This window comes from Sturnira hondurensis, unplaced genomic scaffold, assembly GCF_014824575.4.
Source record: "Sturnira hondurensis isolate 20B ecotype Veracruz unplaced genomic scaffold, ASM1482457v3 Scaffold0014071, whole genome shotgun sequence".
In the NCBI taxonomy this organism is placed as follows: Eukaryota; Metazoa; Chordata; class Mammalia; order Chiroptera; family Phyllostomidae; genus Sturnira; species Sturnira hondurensis.
In genome coordinates, this window is record NW_028086702.1 from 16,786 (window position 1) to 44,167 (window position 27,382).

General features: G+C 41.1%; 1 protein-coding gene across 1 annotated transcript in view; it reads right to left on the reverse strand.

Moving 5' to 3' along the window:
• The window catches only part of TMEM255A (transmembrane protein 255A), a gene marked incomplete at its 3' end in the record, with an annotated part of 30,085 nt that extends 12,735 nt beyond the window's left edge, over nucleotides 1-17,350 (reverse strand). The window contains exons 1-3 of the mRNA XM_037062497.1: nucleotides 17,117-17,350; nucleotides 10,534-10,676; nucleotides 821-883 (exon numbers count right to left, since the gene is read on the reverse strand). Coding sequence (XP_036918392.1) covers nucleotides 821-883; nucleotides 10,534-10,676; nucleotides 17,117-17,174 — 264 coding nt within the window. The remainder of the gene's footprint in view (nucleotides 1-820; nucleotides 884-10,533; nucleotides 10,677-17,116) is intronic.
• Nucleotides 17,351-27,382: the final 10,032 nt, after the last annotated feature.

Genomic DNA, 27,382 nt, shown 5'->3' on the forward strand with positions numbered 1-27,382 from the left:
AGAGCTATTACGTTATCTGATTAAACTTACTGTTAAATAGACTCCATTATCAAAGTCAAGTTGCCACAGACACTTATAATGGGGGAGCCTAATCAGCCCACCTCTAACCACCTACCAGGCATCTTGATTTACAAGCCCCATAAAATGCAATATGCTTATAATTTGGTCTGTACCTTCTTTCTCCTGCCCTTTAGGAAACTTCCTCAGACTGAACCAGGAAAATACAACAGCTTGCCCTTGTGCGCTCCCATTAGGGCATAGTTTCCAAGTTTTACCTCTTGTTACATATGGTCATCCTCCCTTTCAAACGTAAAACATATTTAGCTTTCAACTATGGGTAATGGAAATACTTTAGGGCTTCATAATTTTATTTTGTGTTCTGTGTGTCCCAAGCATATTTGTTTTCTTGATCAAAGTACCCTAGATTATAATCTAAAAAGTGGTAACTCTCTGCAAAAACTTCCTCAAAAGATTATGCATCAGAGAGGAAGTTGTGAGAGTCACCAATAATCCAGGGCTGCGGCAATAAAAATCACAGAAGCAAAGGTGTTCTAGGTGAGGACGGTCACCTGACTGTTTAGGCTGGGGCACTTCTTTGGGAGTGGGGAGGAAAGCTAAGGGCAAGTCTAGCTAGGACACTGAGGGGCCATCAGACAAGATGAGAACAAGTCCCATACCACAGAGTCACTGAAAATCAAGTTCCCTGGAGGCTTAAGACAATAGACAAAGTAGCAGTTTCTTTTGTGGCCCAGTTTGGGCAAACTTAAGAAACGTGCTACTTTCAGATGAAGAACTTGATTCTATAGTAATGAAAACTTACCATTTGCCGTTTGTTCTCAATAAGGTTTGATCCAATGATTCCAAGGAATGATCCAAAGCCGAGCTGCAAAAGCAACATGGCACACATAGCATGTGGGGAGATGGTCAGCCTGACCACACAATCATTCAGCTTCTGGATATAATTCAGGATAATGGAAAATAACTGGGATATAGATGCTAAAGCCACATGCAGTTGTTACTTACACAAATAAAGTATGTGCAATAAAATGGTGCAATTTCTCCCACCATTTGCCATTTTTTCCTTATAGATATGAATCACACCTAAAAAGAAATGCATGTGCCCCCAAACTAAAAGTCAAAGTCAACCATAGCTTTTCAGAGCCTGCTTATTTCAATTTTAATATTCATTACCTAGCATGTCACTGGTGAATCAACAAAGACATATAATGGTAAAAAGCATGCATTATATTTTTATCTTTATCCTTTTTTAAAAAAAGCAAACTTCCAGTCTCATGCATGGATTACAAAATAAAAGTTTGAAATCGCAAATTTTTTGATACATCTGGCACACTAATAAAACCCAGGAAGTACTTTAGAAATCAGCAAGCACCTTAACCTAAACTTAAAAAAAAAAGAACTATTTGTTGAAAGCGTGTATTTGTGGTTGACCCACTGCAATTTATGTTAGCACTTATTCACCTCTTCCATCTCTGCTTCATTTATGGACAGAAAGCATTCATTAAAGGGCAAATAGAAATGGCAGAGTAAAACCCCGAAAAACAATTTCCCTAAGTGGCTGAGATGATGGCTCAGTGTAGCAGATCCCACTTTCCTCTCAGTTCTGCCATTAGTAGACAGAGTCTGCCAGTGTCAGCTGAAAACGATCACTAACTGATGTCTGTTGACAGGGATAGAAATAAAAGAAGTAAAAAGTAGTGAGAATGGACCAATAAATGTTAACAAAATTCAGTGATGTAGTTACATAATTCTTTAGACTCACTAATGGTCTAGGTTTCCATCTGCAGCTTTAGCTTGGCTCACAGAGGCATCTATTTTAATCTGAGTCCCCAAACTTTTACTGCTAGAGTTTGAAAATCAAATGGACCCGTGGCTGGGCAGGAGTTTGGAGAAGTGTAGGGGGACTGGGTGGTCGTTCCAGAAACCCAAGAATGAAAGAGAATGAAGGGAAGGAATGAATAAAAATTTACAAAGCTCATTCTGCAGGATTACTTAGCCAGCAAACCCTCTTGAGAAACAGAAACTGAAGTTCATAAAGGTATACAGATCCCATGCCACCCACGACTCTATCTAGAACATCCTCAAACAGTGGTTAAACTATACCTGTCTCCCACCTGATCTTATTTTAAAGGTAATTAAAAATGTGTTGTCATAAAGTATGCTGATTAAAACCTGGTTATCAAAAAATGATAAAAACAACAACAAAAACCTGGTTATCATATCAGTTTGGCTTCTAACCCAAGCTCATGTGCCATTTATTTTTGTGATATTTTGAATAAGTTAATTGACCTCTCTAAACCTCAGTTTGCATATCTGAAAAACAAGAACTATAGTAGTGGCCATGTTATAGGGCTTTTGTAAGGATTAACCAGGATGATACATTCAAAGAACTGTGCACATTGCCTGGCACAAAGTAAGCACTCAGTAAATATTAGTTACTCTTCTAGTGATCATTATTACTACTTTGAAAGACATTTAACTTTTGAGCATCTCTGACCTGATTTGAGCTGGAAAATCCTATTGTTATTTTCTCTGTTTCATAGCAGACTTTCATGCTCTATCTTCCTGCCCCCTCCAGGATGTTCCACAGCTTTTATTGTTTAGGAAAAACTACATGAATATTTTGTGCTATGGCACTCTGGGCAAATTGTGCAAATTGAGAGAAAGTCAGAGGCAGCTTCTTACATGGAAAATAAATTCTTTTATTGAGGAGTTCATAGTGCCCACAGATATTCACTGAATGTCTCTTGAATGCCAACAGCAATCTGCCTTAAGACATGAAGCAAAGGCACTAGCTATGTGTGCACTCTCAAATGACTCTCTACTGCCAGTGACCAGAAGAGGTGGGCTGAAGCCTCACGGAATTGACTTGCAAAACAAGACACTGTGGAACTGGAAATCCCGGGCCAGCAGTTACTTTATTCAGCTCCCTGCCCTTTCCTTCCATTCTGTTCTATTCCACTTCAACCCATTCAATTTTCTAACATTCACTGAGTACTTTTGTCAGATAAATAAGACATGGCCCCTGCCCTCTAGGAACTCATAATGTAGTGAAGAAGAGACAGATTGTGGGTTAAGGATTATAGATATAAACAAAATTTCATAGGAGCAGAAAGTAATACATTTTTATGATATCCCTGGCTCTGTTATTTATAAACTGTGTGACCTTGGGCTAGTTCCTTTACTGCTCTATGCTTTGGTTTCCTCATCTAAAAAATGGGACTCATAGTGGTATCTATCACACATGGCTGCTACGAGGATCTGGGGGTTTGGTTCCAGGCCACAGCAATAAACAAGTATTGCAGTAAAGTGAATGATAATCTACTTTCTGGGGGAGGATCTTGCTTTCAATTTTAAAAAATGCAACATCTTTGAAGCACAATAAAGCAATGCCTGTATGTAGTTGTGACTTGCATAAGGGAGGCTGCTAAACACATGGTAAGTCTAAGACTTCACAAAGAAGGAGACATTTTAACATGAGCTCACAGGAGAGGTAGAGTTCACTAGTCAGGGAACTAATATCTATTGAATCTTGGCTGGAAGAATTCACTCTACTGGATGACAGGTTGATGAACTCACCAGTGTCGTTAAAACCACCTTACATTTGAAAAGCATTTGCCTTCCATTTTGCTCACAGTAATGTTATGGAATTTGGTGGAACTCATATCATTCCCATTCAACAGGAAGAAAAATGGAGGCCTAGAGAATTATATGGACATGTCCCCTCTTATAGTAAGTTACTGGCAGGGCCAGGTCTAGCCCTTAGGTCCCCTGACTAACAGCAGGGGTGCTTTCAACCATGCTTTGCTGCATCGGCCAGTGTTTGTAAGAATGGTGACCTTCACAGCTGCCCTCCAAGGAAGAAGGTCTCTGTATGGATGGAATGAGAAGTTCTACTTGAAGAAGAGCTGAGGGGCTAAAAGTAAAGAAGAAAAAAAATCTGAAATACCAATTCAAAAGAACCTATGCACTCTAATGTTCACAGCAGCACAATTTACAATAGCCAAGTGCTATAAACAGCCTAAGTACCCATCAGTAAATGAGTGGATCAAAAAACTGGTTCATTTACATGGTGGAATATTACACAGCAGAAAGAAAGAAGAAGCTCCTACCCTTTGCAACAGCACGCATGGAACTGGAGAGCATTATGCTGAGTGAAATAAGCCAGATGGTGAAAGACAAATACCATATGATCTCATTTATAAGTGGAACCTAGTCAACAAAACAAACAAGCAAGCAAAACATAACCAGACACATTGAAATAAAGAACAAACTGACAGTAACCAGAAGGAAGGGGCAAAGGGGATTAGGGAGGAAAAGGGGGGAAGGTTTGTCGAGGAACGTTTAAAGGACACATGGACAAAGCTAAAGGTGGGTAGAATTGAGGGTAGGAAGTGGGGATGGGTGGGGTTGGGGAAGTTGTGGGTGAAAAAATGGAGACAACTGTGCTTCAACAACAATAAAAAATTAAAAAAAAAAACAAGAAAAAACCCAACAGAACTTCCTAAAAATGGGCATCTGCTTCTAATCAAGTGGTTGTGCTCCTAAGGCCTCAGAAGGGTAATCTCTGTGGTCACCCTTGAGAACTGTATGGATTCATGGACCATTCAGACCTTTGGACCTCCACCTTGATTCCCTATTACCTGAACAAATAACAAGCGCTTTATTTTGGCTGCCCTCACTTGTAGAAGAAAAAGGACAAATCATTAGAAATCAGAGTCAGAGTCAAGGATTCTTTTTTTAGGCTGGGCCCTATAACCTATGCCTATTTCCATCTACTGCCCCAGATGCCCAGTGTTGAGGCTCAGAAGGAGTAGTCATTCAATACATATCAGTTGCACACATACTTTGTGGCAGGCACTGTGTTGAATCTGTAATTTGGAGGTCAGGAGGTAAGGTGGGACATGTACGATACCAAGATCAGTAAGACTCCACAGTCAGGAGCTATAATTAGGTAAACAGGTCCACAAGCCGTTTAGATAATCCTGAAATCTATAAAGCTCTTAAAACCAACTAACTTGGTGGTAAAATCAGACCTTAAACTGATGTGAGGTTTTTCAAAATATCATCTTTATCCACTTAGCGTAAAAATTCAGTTTATTGTAGAAAAAAAAGGTACTCAATTATGGGGTATTTCTGAAGACCCCCTGGGATGTTAGATAACATATGATATATCCACTATATTATTTCTAAAATAAATGAGATCTAAATTCTTGAATACATCTGGCCCAAACCAGGAGTTCAGATAAAGGATGGTGGGACTGTATAAACAAAACTAAATAAGAATATAACCCAACATCTCATAAAGCAGGATGTGAGAATTTTGTAGGAATCATGAGTAGGAAGAATCTATGGCAGGAAATTCAAAGACAGTAGCCACCACCATGGACCCTAGAAGTTGAGAAATGTCCCTGCTGTGTCTTTAAGTTGGGATAGGACAGAGCATTTAGATAAACAGAAAGAGAAAGCAGGGTAGATGGTCCAGGCCAAGGGGAACAATGAGAGTGACAGCATCAAGGTAGAAAAGCCCAAGTTGTTTTCAGGGGACTGTGAACTGACAATTTTGGCAGAAGGGAGGTAATGGGAGACCAAGTTGAGGGTATCTTCAGAGTGCTTTGAATGACAATGCTAAAGAGGCAACAGGGAGTCAATGAAGGTTAGAATGCCCACCTTCTGGCATTGTAAATCTTATCTAGCAAATCAAGACACAAGTCTCATATTTGAAATGCACTTACTAAAGTAGGAACTATGTTTTAGAGTGATTTAATATTTTAGAAACATTTTCAACAAGAGGTGGAAAAAAATTCTGTCAAATAATAAACCACCAAATCCCACCATCCAGAGCTCCTTATATTAACTCCTGAGCATTCGAGTTAATCCAACTTGGTTGGATTTAGCAAGAATCTTTACCTGTGAAGCTCAAGTCATACTAGACTAAAGGTTTCTGGGCTACTGACTGCTTTGACTGATCCTTGTTGTCCTTGTTTCCTGATATAATTTTCAGGTAATTCTGGTATAATTGATATAATTATTACCAGATGTACAATAACTGTGGTAACTCTGATATACTTTTCAATTAACTGACCCTACATAACCTGGGAAACGGGACCAAAACTACTAGAACCTAAACTGCTGTGGGCCCTATCAGTACAAACAGTTGGGGAGAGGGTTCGAGAATGAAAGGCTTTCTGTACTACTGATCAGGTGGCCAACTCCATCTTGTGGGTTGCTTGGGAAACACATTTAGAGGCCTCCTCCTTCTGGATCTAAAGTTAGAAAATTATAGTGAGTGAACAGGTTCTTTCCCCTGCCTTTTTCAGCTTCATACAACTGAGGCTCTTATTTTTTTTTAGGCCTCCAGAGTAAAAAGTTCACCAGAACACTTTTGGAATGACTACCTCTTGAATATTTGAGGACAGTTAAAAATCCTAGGTTGGTTTCTTTCTTTGAGGGTTTTAATTTTTAAAAAGTTTTTAAAGATTTTATTTATTTATTTTCAGAGAGAGGGGAAGGGAAGGAGAGAAACATGTCAGTCGCCTCTCACACACCCCTTACTGGGGATGTGGCCCATAACCTAGGCATGTGCCTTGACAGGGAATTGAACTTGCAACCTTTCAGTTCTCAGGCTGGCACTCAATCCATTGAGCCATACTAGCCAGGGCTGTTTGTGTGTTTTAAATTTTAAAAATTGTACAATTCAGCTTGCACAGATAAACATATTTTTAAAGATGCATGTGTACATGTGTGTCTTAGGATGATGATACTACTTTTTAGCTCAAGTAGAGTAGCTAACACTCTATTATAGTGCATCTCACTGTACAGGGGCACCTCTTTTGGCAAAATAAATATGCTCCAGAAAAGTTTCACGTAACTTATGATTATGCAAATGCAATTATATTTTAAACGCCTGAGATCTCAATATTTACATGAACTGTATGCTAAGCCTTCTTTTACTCTAATAACTACTCCCTAATTTGTCTATTTTGAAATGTAACATCTCATATATCATTAACACATTTAACCACAGTCCAAACAACAGGGTTCTGAATAATATGAAATTATTTCACAGTTCTATACATCATATTTTATATTCAAAGTGACCAATTTGACAGCGTGGAATCTTAAAATGTCACATTATTCTCATTCTGGTTTTATTGCTAAGTATACTATATTTATTATGTTTAGTTCTCCAGGTGGTTGCTGGTCCACCTGAATTAGACTTCCTTGGGGTGTTCATTAAAATGCAGATTTAGCATGTTTTACTTTTTCAATCAAAGGTTAGCTCAGATAAGGAAACTCGGGTCCTTGAGTCCCACCCAGACCTACTAAATCAGAATCTCTGGGGGCAAGAAGCAGAGCTCTGTATTTTCCACATGTTCACCAGGTCATTCATATGCATGCCAAAGTGGGGAAATTACAGGCTTAGAGTATATAGTACCTCTCTAATAACCAAACTATTCAATTAGTAAAAGTGTCCCATTCCTGGACAAATCTTGATTCTCAGACGTTTGCTGTTTCAGAGGTATGAATTGTAATGTATATGTTACAATATGATCTGACCTATAAACTCAAAATGGACACTTCTGCTTTTCAATGTGTAATCTTCCTTCTTCACTTCCGTTAATTAAATCCCTCTTATAATAACAGGAACTATAAGAACAAGTTTTTAAAGTTTAAACCATGGGGCACACTGCCTGTTAAGCATGGCTCTCTTATTAACATTTCCAGATAAGCTTTTAGTGAAAAGTGCACACACAGACACATGCCCTTATTGCTTCACCTTGAAGCCCTAGTTAAACATCAGATACTCAAATAACAACAATTATGTACCCTCCTTCCTTTGTTAATGTATTTCCACCTAGCCACCTACAATCAGATATTCTACAAAGAAGGTTCATAGCCACCCTTTGTAAGTAAGAGTAAATACTCTTAAATAACATGGAAAGTGCCTTCCCTCACCCATGGAGATTCTGAATCTTGGCTCGAGCATTATTAGCTCATGAGTCAGAAATATTTCACTAAACGCAGCTTACCTGAAGGACACAAAGTCACACAGACCCTATACATTGCTTTTCCCAGTCACCAAAATTCAACCTTTCCCCCACTTCTGCTCCCCACTCCCTTTCTTGTGTTTAAAAATAAAATCCAATTCTGCTGACTAGTGGTTTTCTTGCCTCACCACAGGAAGTGGACTGGGTGAGTTTTCACATCACATGTTTAACAGAAGACACAAAGCTGTGTCTGTGGGACACCTGACCTTGGCTAGGGGGAACCCTGCAGTCCAAAAAGCTGCAAAGGGACATCTCTGGGGAGAGTTCAGCTCACAGGAGTCCAGTCCATGTCAGACCCCAGCTTTGCTACGACTCTTGAGGTGGCTGAGTGTGGAATTGGTGACCTAGGCAACAGGCGTCAGGTGTGGTCACTGCTGGCTTGTCAAAGGCATCCATCTTTAATCCCTTTCTCTCTCCTTGCTTCTTTCTCTCATCTCCATCTCTCAAAAGAAAAAAAGAAAATAAACAAAACACTAACAAAAATATGTCTGACCTCTTTGCTATCCGAAAATATTTTTTAAATGAATCATACTAAAATTCCATCCTGTTCACTAAAAACTACAATTTGGAAGTCATTTAATATTAAAAATATGATCCAACCTTTAGAGGTAAGTTTAAGGGTTTAACAGCAGTGTGTGTAGATCCAAATGAGGTTTTTGTTTCTTTTCCTTTTCTTCCCCCCCAGCTTTATTGAGGTATAATTATAAATGAAATTGCATATACTCCAAGTATCCAATGTGACAATTTGATATAAAATGAGGTTTTGTATGTAAAGAGTGCAGCAGTTTCCAAAGTGGATTGCATGCACTCTAGGGGTAAGTAAAACAATCCACTGAAGTAAGGGAAAAAACTATTTGAACTCTTCTCTCTTACTTATTGTTTATCTAAAATAATAAGAAAGGAATTAAGCATCCCAAATATTCAGACTGTCACTGGCGCCTTCCCTTGGTGTGAATGTCAGGCCACAAAGTGAGCTATCCTGTGGGAAGAGAGCAAGTTCCAAGAAGCAGACGGTTGATGATGGGGCATTTTCCTTGTGCCCAGACTGTCTTATCTAATTTTAATTAAATTAGTCCCAAGAAAATGGACAAGTAGTTTGGAAAATTTCCTGCTGAGAAACCACAAATTGAAGATGACCCTAATAATATAAGCACAAGTCGGTAACAAGAAAATGGTAGAATTGACATTTTTAACTCTCAGGGTGAGCTTTTTGTCAGCCACATGGTGAGAGTGACATTAAAAAACAAAGACACTGCCCTGGCTGGTGTGGCACAGTGGATTGAGGGCCAGACTGCAAACCAAAGGGTCACTGGTTCGATTCCCAGTCAGGGCACATGCCTGGGTTGTGGGCCAGTTCCCCAGTGGGAGGGAACCACAGACTGATGTTTTTCTCCCTCTCTTTCTCCTTCCCTTCCCCTCTCTCTAAAAATAAATAAATAAAATATTTAAAAAAAAAGATACTGATAGCAATCTAATCATATATGATAAGAAGTCAGCCAAAAATATTCAAAATTACCTAGTAGGCTATTTGAAACAAGAATTTTTCTAAATAAATAATCTTTATTTAAAAAATTTTTAAATTTTAATTGTTGACAAGTACAGTTTTCTGTCTTTAGATTTATAGTCACCATCTATAACAACAGACTTCGTGTGATGTGCATATCATTCTTTGAAATTTAGATAATGTTTATATGAAAATATTAAAATAATTATTGATTTTACTCTTATCTAATTTTTAATTTTCTACTTTGTATGTTTTATAAATTACATAATTCATAAATTAATAAATATACCTATTTTAGGAGTAAATCTTTCAAGTATTTTTCCTGATAAGAGCAAAGGATCACTTTGGAGATCAGTGCTGTTGGTCACCTAGTGTCAAGCTGCCAGTGTCCTCAGATTTCAGGTAACATCAGGAGATTTCTATTGTATACTGGAAAGCAGATTCCCAGAGAGGAAATGAACTTCACCTAGAGTTAACACTGCTAGTTAGTAACATCTCCAAACCTAGGTCCTAAAGAGTGAGATGACTTCCTCAGGATCACATTGCTAGTTAGGCATGGAAATTTTTAGTCCAGAGCTCTTCTTCTTTTTTAAAGATTTTATTTATTTATCTTTAGAGGGGAAGGGAAGGAGAGAGGGAAAGAAACATCAATGTATGGTTGCCTCTCATGGGTCCCCTACTGGGAACTGGCCTGCAACCCAGGCATGTGCCCTGACTGGGAATCAAACCACAATCCTTTGGTTCTCTGGCCTGCGCTCAATCCACTGAGTACACCAGCCAGGGCTCCAGTGCTCTTCTTAATGGACCCAGAATTGTCTTTGTATATAAATATAGAGATATATAAAGAAGGAAAATGAAGCAAACAGTAGAAACTCAAACTGAATAGAAAACCATCACAGTAGAACCCAAATGTCTATAGCCAGCAACCTACTGAGACCTACCTATGCCTTTTATACTTACAATAACTCCAGGGTAATAACCTCCAACAGTCACATTCTGGGTCCTGGTGGTTGCAGCAAGTCCCACTGTGAGAATTAACACGGACACAATAAGCAAAGTCACGGTGACATAGATGGAGTTTCGTTTCCTCCGATTGAAGGCTCCTGAAAGTACACAGAGAAACTGAAATTGCTCATTTCAGCTGGGGAAGGGGTGGACTCAAAAAAAATCATTAGGAAGTATTTCTTTTCCTATTCCAACTGGTGTTATCTCTGGGGGTGGAATTATGGGGAAGAAATGGAGTTTTAGGTTTCTTTTGGCAATCATCAGGAGCCATATTCACAATAAAAATATGTATTTCCAGTTTGAAAATAAACAACAGAAGAAATCTTACCTGTTACAAAAAACCAAAAAAAATGAATTTTTGTGCTTTTGACATTCTATAAAAGATGTGCCATACCCACGTAGTAGAGTGATTTTTTTAGGCTAAATTATAAGACATATGATAAATGGGAAGTGTACATGTGGAAGTATTAAATAAAAATATTTTAAAGACAATGTATAACTAAGAAAGGTTTTTTTTCATGAGCTGAAGATGTGAAATTTCATTTTCAGTGTAAATATCAGAACCAAGCTAGGAACTGTTTTTTTCATTTATTTCTGACATTTGCCACCTCATATATAAACTTTAAAATGGTGTGTTGACAAGATATGTCACATAACAAATATGTGTAATAAAGTAAGGGTTTGGAGGCCATTAGTCCACAAAGATATGTATCAGGGGAGGTAGATGGGGAAGATTATAACTTACACACATATAAGCTTATTTGAGGGTGACATAAATATAAATAATGAGAAACCTGTTCTCCTACTCAGTGCTTATCAGACATGATAAGGCAAACCAATATTTTTTTGAAAACAGGCTTATTAAGTCAGATAGAAAAATGGTATCTAGCCTCATTTTTCAATTTAATTTTTTTAAGGAATCGAATGCTGTTCCCTACTCTGCATGTGTTTCTCTGGACTGGGGAGGGGGTTCTTAACAAGAAATACCAGGGACGAATTACCCTATGAGAGTCTAGTTCTTTAGTGAGGAGGATGAAGCAGTAGGAAGCCTTATGCTGAGGTTGCCCACCTAGTGGCTTGACTGTCATTTATGGGTCTAAAGAGGCCACTTGGGTCTGTTCATTGAATGTGATCATTCATGGAGGCCTCACTGCAGCCTCAGGAAGCAGTTGCCGAATGAAGCCACCCAGACTGCACCACTGGGAGGGAGGAGATGAAGAAAGGGGGAGAGAAGGAGGAAAAAAACCCCAGCAGAGCTCTGGACACCTGCTGGTGGTGAGAAGGAGGGATGGTTGCTGACCCCAAAGCCCCCAGCATAAATCCCCTGCTATAGGGAAGAAAATCAACAACAGTGCCAGTCTGGTTAGCATCATCATCTATCTTCTCTTCCCCAGTGCAGTCCCTGCAAGGCTCCAAGGGAGGTGGGAGGGGCTGGCGGTATGCCCTGACGTCAGCTTAGAAAGTGAGGGATATGACTCATCAGGGTCATTTAGACTATGATATTAGTCTAGGATTATTTTACATTGAAATGTAGAAGTGACATGAGCCTTTATAGGCACCTACATGTTAAAGCACCCTGTTGCACTTGGGGAGGAGAGGTAAGGAGACAGGAAATGAGGCACCTGTGACATCAGGGCCCTTCTTGTGACAGGGCTGTTTGGGTCGAAAATGGCAAGCTGACTGGTGGTAAACAGGGTAAGCGAGCCTGGGAGAAGCCGGACTGCAAGTGGTGGGGATGGGGAAAGCAGGATTTATTTCACCTCTTTATCCTTCCTCTGGATTTTGAGGAGTCCTAAATGAATCTCTAAACCACAGTCCCCAAGTCTGTTTGATGATAGATCCTTCTCAGTGAATCTGAGAATTGGTTCCACAGAGGGGTTTTAACTTAAACTTACCAATATTACTTCCCATTCCAGTCTGCCTTTCTCCTTTGTCACTTATACCATCCCTGACCCAAACTGGCAAAAGAGAGTGAGGGAACATCTGGATACACCACCGGGGTCTTTGTGACACATGAAAGTGTCTCAACGCCTCACATGTCACCTTAGAGACTTAATTTGGGGAGTGTATGTGTGCACAATCTTTCTGATTTTTTTTTTTTTGGTATCACTAGCCTGGTCATTTCCCACCAACTGGCTTTTGATTCTATTCACAGCTGCTGGGTCTTTTTTGCAAATATCACTCTAACTCTTAAAATCACAGGAGACAGGTCAGAAAAGTGACTCAGCAAACCACATGGTGTCACTTGAAAATCTATCCCCCCCCCCCATTTAGAACCTGAATTGAAAACCCAGTCAGCTGAGAAACCCAGGCAAAGATCCTAGAGCTCCACCGGGGCCTTGACTCTAGATAAATTTGCTTTGGGTAAAATTCCTATGAAAACTCTCCCATCACTAGGTTTTATATCTATTCTCTGTCCCCTCCTCCTCCTTCATGTCACCCATGTCACCCCTTATTTTACACTATAATCACCACACTTGTGTAAAATGAAATTATTTCTAGTTTCACTTGATGAGTAGACCATTTTAAGGAATGTTGCAGGGGAATCCTTTTGAAAAGTGAACAATCACCCCTCCATTTATCTTTCATGTCAATTTTACTTAAAAGTCACATCTACTTAGAGCAAGACAGACCTGTTCTCTGAAGATGTGGCCCAGGCTCCTAAAAGGCAACTCATTGTGTCTGCTTAGGACATTTTCTTGGTGGTTTTATTTTTGGTAAGATGTAGAGCACTCTTCTTACTAGGGTGCAATTTGGGATCTGCCTTAGATGTTCCTATAAACACAGGAATACCTGATTCCAATTTTGCTTAGTAAATGAACATATCAAAAAGCCCCAGACACCATGAGGTACTTAAATAGAGCAGCAGGGACCTGAACACAGTGCCTATTACAATGTTTGATATCCATGAGTAGTCAATACTTGTTGAATAAACACAAGGCAACATTTCAAAATTGCTTCCTTTCTAATAAAAAAGCCCACAGGGGGGATTGTGTGAATAAATATGGGCCACATTCATGGAATTGGTTTTTTAAATAGAGTACATCTGAGGACTCCCCAGAACTGAAAGCCTTCTCACCAGCTAGTGTCATAACCCCAATACCTCTCACTAGCCTGTCTACTAGGTGCCCAGCATATTTGTGTTTCAACAACAACTACTCCTGTAACCGACAGCAGTGGGAGAGTGAAATCCCACTATTGGCATTGCCTGCCCTCAGCAGCCTCCCTGAAGAACTACTGCAGCCCTCCCTCTCTGCAGTGCTCCACCTTCACCCAAGATTTGTGAGGACCACGATGCTCAGCTCTAGAAGTGCCCAATTATTTGCTGTCTCCACCCTTCCAAATATAACCAGCTTCTCCTTCCTCTGGGTTTCTCCACCCTCACCCCATCATAGTCCTATTCCCCACCCTATACTCCTGCAATGCAGTCTCTGAATCTTGGTCCTTCCCTTCCTCTGAAACCTGCTCAAAACTCACTTCCTCCTCCAAGTTTTTCTTGACCAAGCTCACTGTACTGAAATCACTTATTATTTCATGTCTCTATGATCCTAGGTACCTTACTCAATAAGTATATTTCTAATTATAAATCCTACAATTATAATTGTAATTGTAGATCTGGTCCACAACCCATCTGATGTCTACCAGTTTCAGGATTATGTATCCAATGGGAACCAAGATGTGGGTTGCCAGCAGGTAGCATGGTTGTCTCTGATCACTTGTGTTTTACCTCCTACATGTTCTTGATTACCCTCTTGATTATAGGGTGTATAATCTGAGTGCAGAAAAGATGGGGTCCCAGCATCCTCTCTTGTGTACTATATTGTTGATGACCAATTAATTCTCAACACTGATCTTTTGAACTGAATAGGATTTGCTTACCCTTGGCCACACAGGGAGTGTCCCAGGAAGTCCCAGCCTTGAACATCCATGGAAACAGACAGCTGCCCACAGAAGAGCCTCAAGGCTCTGCCAAATTCTCAAATATTTCCTTAAAGGCACGGAAATTCTCCCCACTTTGGCAAATCTTTGACCACTGGCAAATTACAAATGTGTGATTTGGAAGGGAAGGAGTGCCCTGATGCAGTAGCGGTACCTTAGTGCCTGGGAGCAGTGTTGCTAAAAGGAAGAAGGGGGTGCTAGGAGGCGATGAAGGGACACTGGAGTCAAATTAGCATCTTTCTATTGCCAAGCGCTTGCTCTGATCCAAGCTTTGGACTAATCGATCATCCCCAGACAGCCAGTAAGCATACAGCACAGGCACCTTGGTTCAGTGTATCTGTGTTGTTTTCGATTTTACTGTTTTGCTACGGGTTACGTTGTGCCTATAGAGGGAATCCCCTCAGAAATGTTGCCCTTGGAGGCTGAAACACTAACCACTCCCGCCCCCTTCTACTCCCCCATGCAAAGGAGGGTGGCATTGCCAGAGCTGAATTAAGTGGGAGTAGCTTCTAAGTAGCCTAGAGGCTGATTCAGGCCTGGGCTGCACGGGACCAGCGCCAGGGAACTCCAGGGAGACTCCCTTGTCCAAAATGTGGAAACCCAGGGTTACCACTCCACTCAGGAATTTGCTCGCGCCCTGAGTCTGCAGACTTTCCAAAGAGCGATGCACAGAGCGGACTCCAGAGTCCTTAAGAGATCCATGATTCTTTCCCTGCAGTGTCTGGACGAAGCCCACTCTGTTTCTTGTTGCGCAGACCTTTCAGGAAATGCAAGATTGGCTGAGGGCCCCTAGGGGCCTGAGAGAGAATCTCTTCATCTTGTTTCCCATCCTACAGAGCAGTGTGGCAAGCAGAGACGTTTTACGCCGTGGGCTACTAACCCATGGGCTACTAACCCGTGGGCTACTAACCTCGCGATGGCCTGGCGAGGGGGTCTTGCTTTGCATGCGGTTGTGGTGGCTGCAGGTACGGTGCTGCGGAGACCTCGCGCTCTTCCCTCTCAGCCCTCCCGCGCAGCTGCCTGGTGTCCGGAAGCCAGAGCTGCGTTAGCGCCACAGCTGGCCAAAGTGAGGAGTGCATTGTGTGTGCGTGTATGTGCGTGTGCATGTGCGTGTTAGGGAGAGAGACCTGGGAGGAGTCTGGTACTGCTGGGTTCTGATTCGGACCCGAGTCCTTGGCCTTAATTGTACCACTTTGCAAATAACTAAGCCTTTAAAAAACATAAGAGCAAATTCTTGTACGGAATATGCAAAACCAATAAAAAAATACGGATCTTTCCACCATCTACGAGACTGTACTTTCTGGGGTCCCTCTAGTGAACGAATTCTGTTGAGACTGAGTCTTTTGCCAGCAATAGCGAGCTCACAGAGTGGGGGCAACCCTTTCCCTGCCCCTGCCCCCCCCCTCGAGATGTTCCCGCAAATTCTTCAGAGAAAACCTGAGAAGACTGGATGTCATGAATTGAGGACGGAGGGATTTTGCAGAATGCAAAGTATGTTGGAAAGAGAAAATTCGATTTGGTTAAAGTGCATCTGAGGAGAATTAATATTAGATGGGATCATGGTTTGACAATCCCCTTCCCGCTCTCCTGGGTTCCAAATTCATTTCTCCACCCAGTGAAATCATAGGGCTTGGGAAGGTGCCTAACAGTTGAGGAGGACTGGGTTTGTATTTTGTTTGTAACTACCAAAAACAGCTTCGAGGGGCAGCCAAGTTGGGCCAGGGGCAGCTGTCCCCCAGTTTTGATGTGGAAAGGTGTTGAATCAAATCAGGCTAGTGGGTTTCCCCTCCCCCTCTATTCCACTCAGAGTGGGAAAGCGCCACTTAAGAAGATGCGCGGGCTCGAGCTCGCTCTTTCTCTCGCTCTCACTTATCCTCCTCCACCCCACCCCCTTTTCACCCTCAGGCATATTACATTTTCTGTATTTGGAGCAGAATAGGAATCAAATTCTAGGAATGTTGGTTCTGCCACTTCAGATGGCAGGACTGAGCTGTCTTGAGTGATTCTTCAGGAATTCCCCTCCCGCTAGTCCCCTTCTTTCTTCTCCCACCCCGCCCATCCCCCAGGGTTGCGCAAACCCCCAAGTCAGCGAGGTGCAAGTCAACACCCCCCTCACTTCAGCTCTGTATTTCAGAGCAGCTTCGACAGAATTGGGAGGGAGCTACGTTCCTGCTTCTTCTAATTATCGTTAGTCTTGAGCTTTTAGAAGTGACGCGGACTTTGCAAAGAGGGAGCGTCGAATGGCAAGCGAAGGCGCAGGTTGCAGGGAAGTGTTTTGATCCCCAGACAGCTGGGATTTACCACTGGCTGCAAGTCTGTCGACACACGCACACAAACACTCTCACACCGCCACTCTGGCCAGGGAGATTCCGACGCAAGCTGGGCGCTCCAATCTCAGTGCGTCCCCCCCTCCCGCCGCCCCCGCTGGGCCGCTCCCCTGGGGCTCTGGTCCAAGACCCAGACGCTGGGGCTTGCGGACCCCCACCTTTGCTCCGCTTCCCGCTCCCAGGCTCTCCAGGTGGTCAAGACGCTCACAGTCCAGAGAGCAGCGCACTCACCCCTTGCTGCCGCCACCCCTAGAAAAGGCGACGAGACTTACCCATAGAATCAGGCAGGGACATGTCGCTGGACCGCTGCTGAGTCAGGGACTGGTGCATGGTGAATGCTGCCCCGTTGCCCCCGCCAACGAAGCTGCCACAAGCGCCCCCAGGCTCAGGGCGCCCCGAAAAGCATCTTACTCCGCGGCAGCAGCTCCCCGTCTCTCCCAGAGCTGAGAGAGAGACTGCCTCTGTTTGCGAGCTGCAGCCCAAGTGCCTCCTCCTCCTCCCTTCCACTCTTCTCCCTCCCTCCTCTTGTGCCTCTCTCTGCTTCTCGAGGCAACAGCATTGGCGGTCCGAGCAGCGACGTGCGCTTGCGCAAGACCCCCTTCCTCCTCCTCCCCCCATCCTAGTTACCCACCTCGTAGCCTCCCAATCCAGACAGGGATCCGTTTTAGCCCCTTGGGGCCAGGGAAGCGTAGAGAAAGAGGGGGAGCTACAGCCTGAGGCTAATTGGCCTTCTATGTAGTTTGGAGAGAGGGTCTTAGGCAACCATCCTGTTCTAGGATTTATAATTGGGGAGTGGGAAGACTCAGAGGTTTAGAGCTCACACACACACACACACACACACACACACACACACACACACACATTTATGTAGGTTTGGTCTTAGTGCTTCCAGAATGACATAATGGAGCTGGAGATGATCCAGAGAAGGGTCACTCTATAATCAAGGGGATGAGGAAAGGTAGAGGGGACTGTCATATAAAGACAGATTAAACAAACACAGACTCTTTGGTCTAGAAAGATGAAATATGGGAAGGGATGTGACCAGAGTATAAAATTATGCAGAGGTGGAGAGAGGGAACACAGCCTTATTCACCAGATCTGAGAATTCTAGAACCAATAGCACCCTAAGAGCTAGAAGGAGATTTGGCCAAAACAAATCAGACTCTGCATCACACCCTAGTTTGTTCTTTTATTGAAGGAGCTTTTGTGTCAAAGATCTCATTTTCTCATCTTAGCAGCCATGCAAGGCACAAAGAAGAGGTATCAAGAACCCCATTTTACAGATGAAGAACCAGAGTCTCAGAGAAGGGATGAAAATTTCCTGTAGTCAATCACCCAGCTCGTAAGTAGCAGTGGTGGGATTTGAACATAGACCTGTTGGATTCCTAGGTCAGGGTTCTTCCTGCTAGGGCAGCTGAAAAGGAGTATTATTACTCTATATGCCATATTGAAAACCTAAGGAATTCATTAGCCCCAAGAGGTATAAGGGGATGAAAACAAAGTAGCTTTGGAAAGAGTGAAAAAGTCATGTCTGAGAGATCCACTGTGGATTGCTAAGGGAAAGTGGGATGAAGTGGGAATGTCCTTGATCTTGGATGACAGCCAAGTCCTTCCCCAGCCTGTCCATCCAGACCCCATTAGGATATTGGGCTGGAAGCACTATGTTGTTGGCTTAGAAAGGTGGTTCCGATGTTCTGAAAACAGCCACAGAACAGGAAGAGGCCTTGTTAGAGTACCCCAGGACATCTGCCTGGTAGCCAGTGGAGATGGAAGATGAGCAAGGGGATAACAGCAGGCACCAGCTCCTTCTGGAAACTGAGCCCTGTGCATCCCAAGCAACTGACCTGTTTGAAGGCATCCATTCTTTCCTAGCCACAGCTCCCAGTTTTTGCTTGCCAGGTCTCCTTCTAATCACCTTTCCCTGATGATGGCTGCAGCCCTTTTTTCATGACCACCACCCTCACCCCACCCACACACGCAAAAAATCCACCTCAGAACCAAATACAAAACTTTTCTGAGAGTTGATGAAGAAGACTACTTGGTTTTTCCCACCTCTGGTTTGTTAATCTACTGTGAGGCTTTTTTTTTCTTTTGTAGGAAATGGAACTAAGGGCCCTTTCCCTTTCCCATCTTCCGAAGGAAGAAAAGATGCTTCCTGAAGGTGAAAGAGAAAGCCCTTTGTAAAGAACTTGGGCACACCTGAGGGACCAGGCTGAATGCTGTGTCAGGTCGTATTAGTAGCCCTATACTATAGATGTTTAGAAATCTGTGATATATGTCATAGATAAAGACAAGATGCCCACTGTTGTAGAAGTGTGTGTCTTTATCATGCTTGACTTCTGTGTCAGTCTTCATGAGCTCCACAAAGGCAGAGGGAAATCCCTTACTTACACTCTTGCCATCTTTGTTTTCACATCTTTTTACTTATCACTTCTTCCCCCAACTCTAAATATGTCATATATTCAATGTAAAAAACTCTGGCAATCAGCCAGAGTACTTTTCAGGAGTACTTTATAATTACCGTATTTTTTGGACCGTAAGATGCACCTAGGTTTTAGAGGAGGGAAATAGGGGAAAAATGAAGCAAAAAATGTGGTAAAATATTTAATAACATAAATAACATAATATTTCACCAATGTAAATGTAAACAAAACTCAACAGCAGCATTAACAACCATTATTCCCCCCAAATTTGGGGGAGGGGGAGTGCATCTTATAGTCTGAAAAATACAGTAACTAATTTTGTTTCTGTGAAAGGGGCCTCACCTGGCTGGTGTAGCTCAGTGAATTGAGCACCAGCCTGTGAATGAAAAGATGGCGGTTTGATTCCCAGTCAGGACACATGCTTGGGTTGCAGGCCAGTTCCCAGCAGGGGCCAGTTCCCAGCAGAGGACGCACAAGAAGCAACCATATATTGATATTTCTCTCCCTCCTTCCCTTATAAAGATAAATAAATAAAAATTAAAAAAAGAAAAGAAAAAGAAAGGAGCCTCAAAGAAAAGAAGGTCTTATATAGGCTGGAAAAGATTGTTTTACGCCTTCTTTAGAGATTTTGGTTCCCTATAGCAACCATATAGTTAGAGATCCCTAAAGAAGCCAGATAGAAACTTGTTACCCTGCTGGTTTCAAGGGAGAGAATGAAGACTTTTCATTGTAGAAAGAAGCATATTAGTCATCAACTGACATCTTAGAGGGTACGTGTAATTTGACCTTTATAATCAAAGCCATAAACTAGTGAGGTGCCCTTAATAGGGGTGAGTCTAGCTTTATGCAGCATCTCTATTCCTGGATCCTGAGTGAAGATTAAAAATTGTTTTAGAAGATTAACCATTGTTTTAGAAATTGCTAGAGTAGCTGGCTATTTAAAAGAACTACACACTGTATATTTCCTATGGACTGTCTCTTGAGAAACCTTATGGTACTTGGAACACAGAAAGCTCTCAGTCAAGTTAAAAATGACTTTGAGATCAGTAGCAGTGACAATAGCAGCAGCTGTGGCGGCTCAGAGAGTAGTAGCAATCTTCTCCCCAGAGATGGTGTGCTTGTTTAGACAGAAGAGCTGAGATAAGAAAAGGGACTAGAATGGCAACTCAGGGAAATAAACTCATGTATCAACCAAGCCTGACACAGAGATCCCCTGTTCTCCAAAGGAAAGTTAATTTTAACTCAGAATGAGCCAGACAATTAAAAAGCAGAGGCAATTGTTCATGAGCTCCATTCTGATTTTCTTCAGAACACATGTGGATTTGATACATTAATAGACTCATAGCAAAATTGGCCAATAGGCAAGCCACCTAGATGAAAGAACAGGTTTTTCATGCCAGCAGAGGCTACTATAAAACTACTTGGTTAGTTTCTGATAAAAAAGAAATATTAAAATGGCTTAAAATAAATTATTTCACTGCAAGGTTAATCAAGCTTATATTGTTGCTCTAAGTTGAGGCTTCTCTTCGTCTTCTTCAAACCAATGATGAGAGCACTCCCCAGAAGCCTTACAGATCACTACAAAAATGCCAGGTGGCATTCTGTCACTAACACATTCACCCTGGGAATAGCCATAGCACTCAGGCTATTTTGATGATCAATTCGATTAGTTAAATTACCATAGCACCTTCCTGATTCCCAATTTTGGGCTGTGGGTCAGAGGGATGATGTCTACATGGGTACATACATGTACATACATATTTGAAATGGTGGCCACACAAGTATACACACACACATCCCAGCCATTCTCTTTCCACCCTAATTATCATGGCCCACCTCTCAGCTCCCAGACTTGAATTGACCAAGGATATAAAGGAAGCTTGAGAACAATGGAGCACCTCAAAGAGTCTAAACACCCTAATTGAGGTTGCATTTGTGCCTACTTGACTACCTTAGGTTAATGCCTGGTACCCAATGCCCACACCACAGCAGCTGAATTTTGATTGAAGAGAACCATAGTTGATGGTGTGATTTCAGTCAGAAAGCTTGACTGGTTCTCATTGTCAGCTGGTAATTTTCTTTAGGTACTAGGAAAATAACCATAGCATCAGGGAACAAAACTGGTACTTGTCTTTGCTTTCTTGTTTTCTTCCTATTCTGCAACTTGCTTCAGTTACCAAACACTATATCATAAATGTTTCCAATTCCAATAAAAATTTTTGATAACATGATTTTAAATGGATGGAGCATCATTTCTTTACCATTCCCTATTATTGAATATTTTAAAGGTTTTTAAATTTTTCAACATTATAAATAGCACAATGAGCTAGATGGTTTTTTGCATCTTTATTACCACTGGATACAATATTGTGGTGGAATTATTGGTTCAAAAATTTCAAATATATTTTCCTAATTAAAACATTTTCAACATGTATATAATGAAGTGTCCTAAGTGTACATATTGATGATTTTTAAATCCTCATCCGAGGACATTTTTCATTGTTTTTAGAGAAAGAGAGAGAAACATCGATGTAAGAGAGAAACATCAATGGGTTGCCTCTCCTACGTGTTCCCACGAAGAATCGAATCCAAAGTTTGTTTATTTTTATATAGCTGTCCAAATTTTTTTAATGATCACTACATAGTAGGCACTTAAAATACTTGGTGAATATATGATACTTCAATCTATTGCTTTTTCTGCTTATGAAAATAAAACATAACATTGTAAAAATTCCCCGAAGTGCAGAGGTATAGAATGCAGCAAGTTACCTTCTCCCCTATAATTCTCCTCCCCAGAGATAACAACAATTTTTCTCCATACAATCGTGTTTTCAAGTGGCTTTTGTTTATTCATTTTGAGAGTTAATTACTCTTTTTAAAAGGTAAACTCTTTCAATAATTAAATATGTTTTTGTTAAACATTGTAAGTTGCATTTAATCACTTTCAAATGCACCATATCAAACTCCACTTTAAATCAATCAAACTTGACAGTAGTTCATCGTTGCACAATAAAATTTCCTTCATTTTACACTACGATACTTACCTAGCTCTCATGGACAGGGGATGAAAACTGCATCTTGTTTCTGATCACTAATGCACGAGGAAGAGAATCAGGAGAATTATACAAAAAATGAATATAAAGAAATCATTCTGACTTCAAAGTGCACTGTTTTGGAACATTAAGAAAAACATCAAAATGATACAGGTATACATACTTCTAATAAATTCTTCACAGGCAAGTTCAGAAGAACAATCTGTTTCATACTACAGAAAGGAGGTAGTTTCTTTTAAAGATCAAAGTCTTTTTTAATTTTTTTCATAGAATTTCACATTTTCCTAATTTGAAGGCATAAACCATCAACAGAGAACAATAATGCATGTAGCAATGAATACACTAGGGGAATCTTGATATTAAAAAAAGGCTAGATAATGCTTTTTCGAATTTTAGAACAAATGCAAGAGAGGTTAATAATCACAAATGTTGCCCTGACCAGTGTAACTCAGTTGGTTGGGTGTTGTCCAGCAAAACAAAAGGTCACAGTTTCAATTTCCGGTCAGGGCACATGCCTGGGTTTCAGGTTCAGTCCCTTTGGGGGTGGAGGGCATCCAATCAATGTTTTTTTGTCACATCAATGTTTCTCTGCCTCTCTTTCTCCCTCCCTTCCCCCTCTCTAAAAATACAAACAAATATTTTAAAAAATAATCACAAGGATTAAGGTTAGAATGCATAAACACAATGAACATATTTTATACAGTAAACTATTTATTGAAGCAAAGATCTATATAGAAAACTTCACCATATGTATCACTTTTTAATAAGGATTCAAAGGCAGGAGATGAGGGCAAGTGACCTTAAGCCCACAGGAATGGGTTGGGAGATCACTAAATATGTCTCACAATTTAGATGGCCTGGTTTACCTGCCAGAGATGGCAGTTGGTGATGACAGGATTCAGTTAAGCTATAACTGTCCTGTTTCCATCCTCTAATTAATTAGAGCTCAGTACATCCTTTTCTTTACTTCCATAAAAAAATTCATTAAACACCTAATTAGATGTGGCATTGTCACAGGCCGTGTGTGTGTGTGTGTGTGTGTGTGTGTGTGCCCAGCTGCTTGGTTCATATCTGGACTACAGAGGATTTCTGTGTTCAGTAGTTTCTGGGAATCAATAGATTTACTCCCAGTTCAAATTGTTCCACAGAGCCTGTAAAAATGTTTACATTCTGTGACCTAGTAATTCCACTTCTGGGAATCTGTGCTTAGGAAAGAGAAATCTGGGCTAAGAGTTATGTGCAAGGATGTCCATGGCAACGTTATTGATAATACTGATAAAAATTGGAACCCCCCCGAAATGCTCCAAATCAAGGGAATGATTAACTAGATGACACCATAGCTGTAAGCTGCATATATTAATACTGCTATTACAATCGTGTTTTCAAGTGGTGCGGGCATAGAAATATCCATAATGAGTGACAAATCAGGCTAAGAATTGCATGTATAGTTTGATCTCAATTTTGTTTAAAATTGCATATATATGCAGAAAAAAATGAGTAGAAGCAGTCATAAAATATTGACTATAGTTATCATGAGGTGGAATTATGGTGACTACATTCCTCTTTATATTTTTTCTGTATCTTTCAAATATATCTCATGAGCATGTATTATTATTAAAACTAGCAATCCCCCCAAATTCTATTTCATAAATAAATACATGAATGTTTTATTAAGTCTACTCTGTTTTCCCTGAGGGCTGCTCAAGACCTGTCTTTCTGTCTCTGTCTCTCTGTCTCTCTGTCTCTCTGTCTCTCTCTCTCTCTCTCTCACACACACACACACACACACAGCTCTGCTTTCAGTCTTCCTTGCTTGAATGTATATTTCAAGCAGTATTTCACCTCTCTCAAGGGAATTTGTGTTTTTCTTTCATTGTGTAATTAAAGCTTGTTGGTTCTGGCAGGTGGGCAAGTAAAGTACTTTTTCTGGTCCAGCCCTTTCTATGCCCCTGGAATTACACCGGCAGGGGGCTGTCTACTCTGTGGATTCAGCTTTCTTGGAAACTGACTTGTCTGGGAAGATAAAGGAACTCTGAGTGTGGTAGGATGGGAGGAATTTGAAGGAAAGACAGAATACAGAAAGGAATAAAATGAGCAACTTTGTTTATTGGAGATGATTCCTTTGATGAGATTGTATTTCAGTATCTTGTTGTTTAAAAAGAAATACCCACATAGCAGTTCAGTTGGACCTGCAAGAAGTTCTACAGAAGGTGAAATGCATCTAACTCCATGCTTGCCCCTCAGCTCTGCCCAGGAACCCAAAATCCTGTTATTATGAAGAGGAGGTTGTTCAATAAAGGCAGCTGTCCTTTAATAAACAGCCAACAATTATAAAAGTAAAATGTACACCTAAATTTCAAACTATATAGAAGTATATAAATTAAAATGTGAAAGTCTTCCCCTCCTCAATCTCACTTCTCAGAGGTAATTTCTATTACAATTCTGGTATATATTTTCCCATACTTTCCCACTCTTCTTATGCATATACAAATATGTTCATACATACAGAATTACACACCAAGGTATTGAACAAAAATGGAACCAAACTATAAATATTATCCTATAACTTACCTTTTTAAAAACCCAATACTATTTCATGGGTATATTTACATGTCAGTATATATAGATTTTTAAAATATAATTTTTAGCAGCTTCATACAATTCCATTGTGTAAATGTTTCAGAATTATTTAACCAAGCCACCATGGTTGAACATTTAATTTAGTTCATTTCTCATAGTTACAAACAATACTGCAACAAAGATCCCTGTACATATATCATGGAGTCAATTTACGGAAAATCTTTCTATCCACTGTGCATTACCTAACCATCTGCAATTAGTTTCCTGGACTCTCAAGAACGGTTCATAATGGCTATGCCAAATGTTCTATAGCGTCGTGAATGGTCCAACGCATCTTTTCCAATTAAGTTGCAGTCTACTACACACTGCATTTTAAATGACATTATGCTTTAAGGACAGGGAACTGTTTTACATTACTGATACAGTGTTATAATGCTCTTATATTCATTCAAATGCCCTGGACTTGAATGGGTGCCACCTGAAGAGAGTGGGCTGCCAGAGGTTTACAATACACATCAAGGGCAGCCAAACCCAGGAGGACACAAATATGTGAGCTTCCTGACTCACTGAGATCCAGCATCTCTCCACCACTTCTGGCAAAAAGGCTCAACTTGAGATAAGGCACTTTATTTTCCACCTACCGACTTTGGGAAAAGAAATAGAGGAGCACTAATACTAATATCTGAATTGAAGGAGATCAGGCTGATTTTGACTTCTCTTGTCTCCCCATCTTCCCCTTCCCCCTCTACCCAGGTGCTCATTGTCCCCACCAATCTTCTGGGCTGTTTTCAGGACCTTGTTCTGACACCCTCCTTGGAGGTGGGCTCAGCCATTGCCTGCACTACCATCAAAACAAACCTGTTTTTAGAATTCTCATTTGCTAGTATTTATCTGTGTAGTGTGACAGAGAGTGCTTAGGGCTTGGCATCAGGAGACCAATTTTCAGCCATAGGCCTTTGACCAAATCAATTAATCTCTCTGAGCCTCCATTTTGACATCTGCAAAATGGGGATAATAATAATACCTTCTTCAGAGGATTGATGTAAAAATGAAATAAGATAGCATGTGGGAAAGTAAATTGAAAGCAAGGAGCCATGGACCATGTGGCTCAGTTGGTTGGAGCATCGTCCTGTAGACTGAAAGTTCACAGATTTGATTCCAGATCAGGACACATACCAGGTTGTGTGTTCGATTCCTGGTCAGCTTACATATGGGTGGCAACAGATATCTCTCTCTCTCTCCCTCCCTCCATCCCTTCCTCTCTCTCTTTATAAGCAATGAAAAAAGATGTCCTCAGGTGAGGATGAAAAAATCAAGGAAAAGTGCTCTGTGGTTGTAAAATTTCATTATTATTTATGGATTCTTTCTTCCAGATAAACTTGTTTCATTTTATTTTGTTTAAACTGGATTTCTGGAGACTATAATAGTTTAACTTGGAGGAGTTATTATCACAGGGAAAATGTCAGGCAGGGGGGCAGGCTAGTGGGGAAGCTATTCTGAGATGGGGGAAACCCTTCTAGAACTTCAAGTCCATATATGTAGGGGGCGGCTGGCACCACCAAGACAGAAGGCTGGCCAGAGTCCCCCAGGCAAAATTGTCAGAGAAGTCTCTGTTACCCTTTTTATGTCTAGGGAAGATAAAGATTGGCTGGAAGGGGGCAAGGACAGTATAGATTTCTCTGGGCTGGCCTGAGGACCTGTCCTCCCTAAGGAGATGTGTTCTAGCAACTGTTCGGTGTATTTTTAAAGGTCACAGAAGTTTTGGCTCTATAGAATGGGGTGGCTGTGACACCTGATTAATGTCTATCCAGTACTTTCCAGAATGAAATTTAATCAGCAGAATGATTGCAGCAAGCAGCTGCCTGGAGGAAAACGATCCTGTTCTAATGGTGGCTTGTTTTATATGTTGGAATTGTAGTGGGGCACGTACATTATTAGTCCATCCCAGGGGCCCCCAACTAGGACACTGGATCAACCAGTAAAGAAATGAGGCAAACATCAGCAGCCCTTGTATGGCTCCGTGTGGGGTCATCACTGTCAGATTGTCAGTTCCTCCTCACTCCAAGGACCTTTATGGTCAGCCTCCTTCCCACCCCAGGGTCTTCCCTGTTAGCTCCCTTGACCCCCTCTTATCATCATTATCTATTCCCTGAGTCCCCTCAAATCTACCACTCTCAGCAACCACTCCCCCAGCTTCAAGGCCTTCACTGACAGCTTCCTCCAAATACAATTATACATACATTCCTCTTTCCCCTCACAGGTGTACTCAAGGCTTAAGTGAAATAAAAAACTGCCTCTCCTCACAAAATGACTAGTCTCCTGGTCTAATGAAACCTTCTTGGCCTATTTTTCCATCAGAAACACAGGAGTTATCACACTGACTTGCAGGAATTCTGTACTTATATTATACTCTTTAACAGGTAGAACATACAGCAGAGACCTAAGTGACTGCCATGTACCATCAGTCAAATGACATGGTGTG